The 10,099-nt window shown below is 29.9% G+C and overlaps 2 protein-coding genes across 2 annotated transcripts in view; one reads left to right on the top strand and one right to left on the bottom strand.

Moving 5' to 3' along the window:
- LOC143912094 (superoxide dismutase [Cu-Zn]-like) overlaps positions 1 to 4,465 on the bottom strand; it is a 207,596-nt gene extending 203,131 nt beyond the window's left edge. Inside the window, exon 1 of the mRNA XM_077431272.1 lies at positions 4,461 to 4,465. The gene's annotated coding sequence lies outside the window, so the exon portion shown is untranslated. The remainder of the gene's footprint in view (positions 1 to 4,460) is intronic.
- LOC143912093 (leucine-rich repeat-containing protein 40-like) lies at positions 1,967 to 8,334 on the top strand. Its single transcript, XM_077431271.1, has 11 exons — positions 1,967 to 2,260; positions 2,766 to 2,953; positions 3,035 to 3,238; positions 3,667 to 3,790; positions 5,194 to 5,363; positions 5,478 to 5,620; positions 5,699 to 5,887; positions 5,961 to 6,104; positions 6,525 to 6,713; positions 6,784 to 6,975; positions 7,050 to 8,334. Exons 1-11 carry the CDS (start codon positions 2,095 to 2,097, stop codon positions 7,153 to 7,155), a joined length of 1,815 nt encoding a protein of 604 aa, XP_077287397.1. The 5' UTR covers positions 1,967 to 2,094; the 3' UTR covers positions 7,156 to 8,334.
- The last annotated feature ends 1,765 nt before the right edge of the window (positions 8,335 to 10,099 follow it).

The raw sequence follows: 10,099 nt of genomic DNA on the forward strand, positions 1-10,099 counted from the left end.
CATCAAGAGAAACAGTATGTAAATAAGACCAAGAAACAGAGTTTAATTCATTTTGAATCTCGTTATAGTTACCAAGATCAAAAAGGAATCTAGTATAAGGTTTAGATTTAAGTGATCGATAAAAAGTTAGATCAGCAGTAATTAACAGAGATTTATGATAAGGATCCTCAGGAACGAGAGGATCTAAACAGGCATCTACTACCAAATATTCATTTGATAAAACTAGATCAAGAATACGGCCGAATAAGTTAAGTACTCCATTATATTGTTTAAAATTACAAAAATGTAATGCATCAATAAGAGTCATTTCGGTGCTTTTTAACGAATTGATAGGTATAAGTCCTCCTCTGGAGATATCCTGGGACCATTGGATGTTACTTAGATTGATTACCGTATATTATTACCGTATATGTTTTTTTCTTTTTTACACTTGATTCTAATTTTAATTTAGGGAAAATATAGTCATCATTTTTTTTTCAGTTGACTATCGCCATATTGCCATTAGCTAATTGGATAATTTCTAACTTGGCTCACATTCGAAACGGTCTGGTTCTTCAAAATCTCGAATAGATTTTCTCTCGATTTCGAGACTAGAAGTCTAGGATAACTAGATCGTATTTTGTTAATTATTCCTGAATCCCTATCTGATCTCTAGTCGTCGCACGAATCCTGCAAGAAAGCGCACGAAATGAATTTAAAAGTAATTTTGATTATTTATAAAACCGTGTAAATCGAGGGACGGTTTTATTACATTTAATAAATTTTATTACAAAACCAATAAGAGATGGATGCAGATAAAAAAGTGTATTTTACTTTAACAAAATGGTTCCATTTAATTTTATTTGTAATGTGATAGAGATCTCGGATTGATTTTTACTTTATTTAAGAACAAATTAGTCAGTAAGAAACGGTGTATGATTCTGTGGAACATTTTATATATTATTAATAGGAAATACATATGTAGAATTGAAAAGGATACAGAATAGTGGTGATTTGTCACTATGCCAAAATATGTGGCTTGTTTTGTGAAATGAACAATTTTCCGCAATTGTATAAATTGATAATATTTAAAAAAAAAATTGAATGTGACCAACCCATGACTCTATCCACTACATAAAGTGTCAAAAACGAAGTTCGCTTATGACGCACACATAAAAAAAAAATGACTATAAATATTATAAGAATAAAATATCAAGAAGATAGAAATAATTTAAAAGGTCAAATTTGCTTACAACTTTAGCAATTCTACAATAATACATAAAAAATTCAAATATAAATTTTTAGTATATCGATCTACTGAACGTACATATTAAGATTTCTTCCACACTGCTGAGTTGAAGCAGTCGTGTGAAGGATCATTGAAAAATCGCCATTGATGGGCCCTAAATATTATAGTAGATAAAATAATTAAACACCTGTGAAATCGATTTATAAAATAATTTTGAAAATATTAAGCATAATAAACTCAGATGTTCATACATACATGTGTAGTTATGTAAGTAAGATGCAATTAATGGATGCCATACGATAATAATAAACAAATAATTCAATGAAAATAAAGTTAAAGAATGTCATAAAATTAATTAAATAATCTTTTTTCTTTTTTTTTTCATTTTTCTTTTGGAAAAAAATACGTGGCCCTTAGAAAATTCTCATATTTTAACGCACGTGGACTCAAAAAAGATTGCCATTGCTGGTATAAACAGTATATAATATTTATGTACATAATGAATAATGATATACATATAAGTCGAAATGGATAGGAGATACCTTCATTCCACAATTAGCGTTGATGTGGAATGAAGGTATGATGTGTTTCGTATAATGAGAAAAACAAGTTTTGCTGAATGTTTAATAATAGGAGAAAGTAAAATTCGCACGTAATAATCGAGCCTCACTTTGCGTAATATGAATATAAGTACTTGGTGATATTTAGCACAGAGCGCGCCACTGTCTACGCGAGTCGAGAGTGGGAGAGAGAGGTGGAGGGGCGCATGCGCAATACGTCAGTCGGCCGCTGACAGGCGTGCCGTGACCTTTCCAGGGGGGTTGTTTTCGTTCTTTCGCCAATTAACCCGCGAAAACAGCCGGAAAATGGCCAACAGCGGCAAGGTGAAACCGCGGTATCGCGACAAGAAGATGAATCCCGTGTTCCAGCTGCGCGACAACGCGGCCGTCGAAGACGAGCTGACTCCATCGCTGGTGCGTTCGGCCAAACGCACTGGACAGCTCACCATGGCAGCCAGGGGACTCCACAAAGGTAACAAACCCATAACCCATAACCCCTACATACATATATATGAATCATCATCACAAGATCGATAAACAGAACTAATGCTCCAGCACAAACACGTTCACATCGTATGTGGGTCGTGGATTATTGGCCTTGATAGGTACACCTTGCAAATTGACGTTGTACATGGTACAACTCACTCACCGACCGATTCTAATGTGATGATTGTGTGCAATTAAGTCGAGTAGCTATATAATAAAATTTATGAAAATTATTTCGAAATGTTGTTAAATTATTCATTACGCTTCATTATGTAAATTGCTAAATTGTTCAGTGAACTCTGTACACGTTAAATATAATAATTATATTTGTTACGCATGCCATGTTGCATGTATAATTAGTTTTTTGCCGTTGTATTAATTAAAATTCTTCAATATTTTAAATGCGAGTATTTATTTTGAAGTCAATTGAAATGTAGGAAGTCAATCATAATGTTTGTTTCCTAAAGGATAATTTTATTTCATTTATGTAGTTCCTGACGGGGTGTGGAAAATCAACGAAACTCCGATTGAAAAGGATATTGAAATTGATTTCAATCGATCTTCTAGTGAAAAACCATGGTGGCACAGTGAAATGATTTCCTATTTAGATTTTAGTTCTAATTCTATTAATGAAATATCAGCTGATATTAAAAACCTTCCAGATCTAACTACATTACTAGTAAGTTTGTAGTGTTATTTTATTTTTTATTTTTTATTTTTTTTTTTTTTTTAATTTTCTATATTCATTTTTGCCTTTCAGTTGCAAGATAATGCATTAGAATCTCTTCCGGTTGAAATCGGCGAATTGATTAAATTGAAAAATTTTAATTTAAATCGAAATAAGCTGACGGTGTTGCCTAAAGATTTTTTCAAATTGATTGAATTAAAAATTCTTAATTTATCCTATAATTTATTGGAAACTTTGGAACCGGACATAGGAGATTTGATAATGCTGAATAAATTGGTAATATACCCCCATACATTTTGAAATACATGTAATACTAAATATAATTATGTAATTGGTGATGGTGATAAGAAGTATTTATTAAATTTACATATATATGTATGTATATCTTTCTATATTTACAATGCAAAGTTAGCCAAAAATATTCAATTGAATAGCAGTTTGAATTAAATATAAAACACTCACAAAGCTTTAAAAAAAACTAATTATAAATTTTCAATTATGGTTAAAGGTTTCATAATTTTTTTTAATAATGTTCTAATTGTTTATTTTATGGCACGTAAATGACTGTTGGATATATGTATTTTTCAATAACTGTATGCCATCGTAGAAGTATCAGTTCTTGTATTTATGATATTGGAATGATTTCATCATCTAAATAGATAGTAACTTAGCACATTGTATATATTATATGTATGTGGATACAGGATCTTTCTCACAATAATTTGACTATGTTGCCACCTGGCATGGGTTATTTGGTTCGTCTAACTGAAATAGATCTCTCGCATAACAAACTAACTGAGCTACCACCAGATATTGTTAATTTGAGAGGTTAGTATTGCTTTTGTAATATTATTTTATTCATTCTACGTATCTACTTTTCAATGTCTGTAATATTTTTTTACCTATATTTATGTAACTAAATTATATAAATTACAGTCCAAGTGTACATTTTGTTTGTTCATGAACTTACTAGTTTATTCATACACGAACCAACCTGACTAGTTATAGTATACACGAAAGAACAAATTGACAAACGAACTACATAGCTTGTTCATGCATAAACTATCAGGCATAAATTTAAGTATTTTCAATCGGGTACTTCTTGGTTATATGGCCGCAACCTAACATCAAATATATATATTTCCACTAACACAAATAAATACACGTCAGCTAAATGAATGGCTTCTATATGTCGTAAGCAGTTTTAGTAAAGTTACATTAAGTAACCAGTGATTGACGTTACATCGAACAATATACTGAATTTGGGGGACAAAAACAATTACATTTATTTATTTGGGAAAACCAGGGTTGGTTTTTACAGAGATTGCTATTTTTAGTGTTCATTGCAGTGCAAAAAAATCCACTGTAATGCAGTGGTTAGTAAACATTTTGATGAAAAGACAAATTTTGATTAAACATTCCTAATTATGTATGTATTAAAATATAGAGTTGTCGGAAATCAAATAAACAATCTCATGTAATATATAAAATTATTTACTTTGATTCTTGACGAGTCTAGCAAATTCATATAGCTGCTGAGTATATATTTGTGTTAGTGTAATTGTATGTTCGTTTTTATTTTTTTTAAATTGATTTTTTTATCCCCATGATGTCATCACTGGTTGCCCCTGAGTGATATCTATGGTATTCAACTTATGCATACATATATAAATTTATAGATTATAAATTTTGAAATCATATTCAAATAGTGGTGACATATTGGGTAGGATGGTTTTCGCCAATTTGATGGAGGGACTTCACAAATATACAAATCTGACCAGCAGCACCACAGATTATACACGGAATAAATTCTTTTCAATCGAAATCAACCCCACAGGATCGAACCCGGCAACCTTTCAGTACCCTTAATCGTTTCTCTCATATTCTATATATGTATGTAAGCTTACTCATATTGGGTAAGGATATGTACATACATACTTTTGACTGCTAGCACCTAAACTAAAACCAATATTTTGTGTATGAACAGGCTAGTATGTTCATGAACGAACCGGAGTGAACACTTGTACCATATACAAAGCTCAAATGTTTATATTTTATATTAATATGCCTTAATAATGAATGCCTAATTTTGCTTATACTTATGTATGTAAATGTTGTCATCAAATTTTGTTTCATATTTTGTACTCTTCAAAAATCAACGTTTTTAAAAATTTTGAATTTTTTTAATTTGTCATGGGTTACACATTTTAATTTTATCAAATAATAAATAGATTTAATTAAACTGGACCTCACCCAAAATGAGATCAGTGCATTGCCTCCGATGGGCGAGCTACGACGGATGGTCACTTTATATTGCAACCATAATAATATCGCAGAGTTGCCAAGTTTTTATGGATGTTCAGCGTTGAAAGAAATACACATGGCTAACAATTTCGTCAAGGTACGTTAGTTTAAAGTGACGCATTGGCGCAAATATGCATCATTGTATTCGAACTACTTGTGAATGTTCTTATCTACAGAACCATTAAATTTTAAACATGTGTATGCTTTGTAGGAAGTAACTGAAGACTTTTGCGAACAAATCGAACATTTAAAAATTCTCAATTTGCGCAACAATAAAATTGAAAAGTTACCTGAAAATATCTCCCTTTTGCAACATTTAGTGAGATTCGATATAACTAACAATAATTTATCGGCGTAAGTTTATTTTGTTTTATTTTGAATTAAAATTTACTTTTATTCGTAGAGATAATATGAGTTTGAATATTTTGTTAGATTGCCAAACAATTTGGGACTATTAGCCCATCTTCAGAGTCTTCAATTAGATGGAAATAAAGTTCTCGCATTGAGAAGGGGTGTAATGCAAGGTGGAACTGGAAAGGTATTAAAATTTCTTCGCGACAAAATGTCCTCCGATGAGTTAGATTCTGAAAATTGTACACCCGAGATGAAGTGGCCTGATAAGTAATATGATACTAACATTAATCAATTTTTATACTATGCATAGATTTGATTCATAAAGGTATGAATATTACAGGTTTGCCATGCGCAAAACACAATCTTTAAATCTTGCAGCTAAAGAGGTAACTTCAATACCCGACGAAGTGTTTGAAGTAGCTGCATCCGAAAATGTACATTCCATTGATATAGGGAAAAATAAAATTAAGGACTTTCCGATAAGGTTCATTGGATTGAATTCAATATAAATATTGCATGTACTTTATATAGCATGTCTACTTTTCTTTCATCTTGAGTGTGAATTCACAAGCTTGTTGGGATTGTTCCGCTGATTTTTGTTTTAAGCAGGTCACATACATACACATATTGCATGTCAATTTTTACACAAGATACTTAATATTTTGACGGTTGAGTCGAAATCACCCGATCGTCAAGTATTATGTACTTTTTACACAGAACATAAATTAAAATGGCACATTTGGGGGAAATCATTTAGCTGTCGTTTTTGTTTTTTTGTATGGTATTTTATAGATCATATGGTATTTTATAGATCATTTATGTATGTAGTTGGTGTGGTGATTTTATCATGACAAGTTTATTGCTGTAGTTTCGTAATAAATAAAATACTCTTTTCATTTTTTAGTATTACTAAAGTATTTGATTCAATCACGCAATTGATATTGTGTTGCAATCAGTTGACGACAGTTCCCAAAGAATTGTCGGAATGTACAAAGTTGCAATTTTTGGAATTGAGCAAAAATCAAATCTCTGACTTACCCATCGAACTTGGAGCATTGAAGCACTTACGAGAAATTGTCATATCCTATAATAGGTAAATAGGGGGTTTTGGTTGTTTATTTGAATCAACACCTGGCTCTATTTGATCAATTGAAATTTTGCAGGTTTACAAAAATTCCACGATGCGTTTACGATATGTCAAACTTAGAAATACTGTTGGCAGCTGAAAATCAAATCACCGAGATTAACGTTTCGTCAGACGCTCTAGCAAAACTGAAATATTTAACTGTCTTTGATTTATCCAATAACAGTATATCATCCGTGCCACCAGAATTGGGGAATTTCACTCAACTGAGGTAAGTCAAATGATTTTTTGTATTGTTTTTTAATGTTTTTATTCCAAATTTGGCTATTTTTATTTTCTTTAAAGATCATTGGAAATTTTTGGTAATCCATTCAAACAGCCTCGTCATGCTATTCTCGAAAAGGGCACACTCTCTGTATTATCATATCTTCGGGATAGGATCCCAACTTGAAATCTTAACTCTATAATATGTATATATATCTATAATCTCTAGCTATTCCTGTAATGCCCATAAGATGTATATCTGGTGTTTTCCCAGTGTTTAAATATTTGTTTAGTAATCATCTCATATTGGGAATTTAAATGACACGATGTTCAATAATTAATATTAAATCGTAAATTAAAATTAGATAGTAAATCTTTGGGGCATATTCAGGTTAGTTATTTTATTAATCGGGACGAGATTTGTAGAATAATTTTATCTGTATTATATGTATGTTGAATGTACATTTTTATTTATTATGCTGTTTGTCGTTTTTTTTAATAAACATTCGATTTTGAAATTTGATATTAAAAGTACAAACATTATATATTTATTGCAAAGTTACCATTTTACCTGATTTTTTTACTATGCTAAAATATATTTTATATGTATTACTTGCCTTTACATATCATATTGAAAGTATTTTTCATATATGTATATAATGATATTATTTTTTATAAACATTGCATTCAAATGGTAAATAAACATTTTAATTTTTTTCTATAAATAAATTACTATCTGTTTTCGTTCTAGTCACACTTAGTCATGTTTTTGTTGCTATAATAAATGTTTATATGTATTTCAAAGAAATTTTATTGAATCAAAAAATTGTATATGTGTGTGTATATTTTTTATATTGTCTATATGTATGTATACGAGATTTATTTCTGTATGTCTAACTTACATATTTTTTAAAAATATATTTCATGTGCCAGATCAGCTTATTAAGTATCATTAAATCAGTATTAAATACTTTGTGTTTTGTATTTAATTATACAATTGGTTGTGAGTGTTGGAAGTGATTACATATTTGATAATTTTCCCTTTCTCAACTATGTTGATATTATAATATAAAATTCAGCTTGCCAATAATTTATTTATAGTCTACAGATTAAATATTTTAAGATAAATTTAAGAGAAAGCTTATTTACATACATATGATGTATGAATATTTCATAGATATACATATGTTGTATTTTGAATATCAAGAATTGCAATTTTTATTTAACCACCCAATACAATATGTTTAACACCCAATAATAATATTTCTCACGTGCACATTTATAATTGACTTTTAATATTGCTAATACTGACCAATGTTGTTTTTTTATGTATTTGATTATTGAAAATATAAGTATTAAAAATTTTTATGGATTTTTTTTCCCTTTGAACTTTAACCTGTGTATTTCCTAACGTTGCATCACTTGATCATTGTATTTTATGTATTCAGAGAGTATTTTGTACACCACCTGTTTGAAAGATGTGTAAGAAACAACTCTAAAACTACGTTTGAAATGAAACTCGTCCTTAACGTAATACAAAACAAAGTTAAAATGCATTCGCAAGTTTGGCCCTGTGGGAAATGTAATTTTCTTAATGTATTCACGGTGTGTTTTAAAATTTATACGAGACTCCTTTTTACAGTGAAAACAAGATGGAAGATATTTCCGCTTCTTTTTAAAACTTACACATATGTATAATCATAGTTTTCTTTGATAATTTCGTAAATTATATGCATATAAGGAAAACATTTTATCCAGGTTAACCGACATATAATTAGGGATTCCAAAAATACCGACATTTTCCACTACCGGTACAAAAAATTTTCTCGCTTTCAGTAATACCGGTATTGATTTATTCAGGCAATTTGTGCAATAACATAATATTTTTAACAGTAAAAGTTAATGAATTAATTGCAGGGTAATTAATTTTGAATTATTGACCACCAAACTTTTCTAATCCACCAATTCACTCTGGCTGTATACCTCAGCCTATAATTAATACTAACACAGGAACTATTCTTCTTTATAAATATAAATAAAAAGAAAACATATAAAATCTAGAAAAAGTTAATATAAAAAATAATATCAATATTAGTTAATTAATTTAAAATGAATAGCAAAATAATGTTTCAAGCCCTTCAACACCGCGCGAATTACCAATCACCGAGTGTCAAAAACAAAATAATTATTTTTGTTCCTTGCTTTGAAGATTTTGTGTGAAAGGGATGATTTTGACTTTTAAATATTATATACTGGTGATAGATCAGATGAAAATTCATAGGATGTATTTATTATAAGCAAAAACTACCTACCTATAAATATACATATAAACAATATAAAACAGCAATTGAAAAATTTATTTATTAATTAAATTAATTTTCAAAAGATGGCGCTAAATGCTTGTGTCTCCATTTTCCAAGAGGAAATATTGATAGTAAAGAATATATATACATATATACAGGTTTTTCTTGATTCTATGAACCAAAATTTACATACATACATACATACAAAGTCTCTTTCGAAATTATATATTAGATGTTTTCAAATAATGGTCAAGTGAAAAGAATAGGTTTCCGAAGAAATCGGAAGGCAGCTTGTCAATATTAACAGTCATTACAAATGGTTCAGTGATTATTTCACAGTCGCACACGTCATTAAAATCTCGATAATGGAATATCTGGCACTGGAAAATTCCATGCATCGAGATTTACAATCGCGAATTATCACACTAGCGTGAATTCGAGTGTTAGATATTCCGTATACGTGATTTTCGTGGAAAATTTTGTCGTGTGCGCGATCGCTATGTGCGAAATAATCCGTTTACCGTATTCAAACAATTTTCAAGTGAAAAGAAAAGGTTTCCGAATAAATCAGAAGACGGCGATGTCAATATTAACAGTCAGTATAAATAAATATATTATACATATGTATCCGGAAATAGTCTCAGGTACGATATTTGCGCCATATTTAACTTTGATTTTAATTTTCTGATACACATAGTGGATCCTTTGAATAGCAGGTCGAAAAGGATGTTTTTGCGTTTTGACTTGACTAATCCATACAAAATTACTGATACAACACTTTCTTCTAAATTTAAGACAATTCTACTAACAAAAAATTGAAATCAATAC

The sequence above is a fragment of the Arctopsyche grandis genome, chromosome 5 (genome assembly GCF_051622035.1).
Source record: "Arctopsyche grandis isolate Sample6627 chromosome 5, ASM5162203v2, whole genome shotgun sequence".
Lineage (NCBI taxonomy): Eukaryota > Metazoa > Arthropoda > Insecta > Trichoptera > Hydropsychidae > Arctopsyche > Arctopsyche grandis.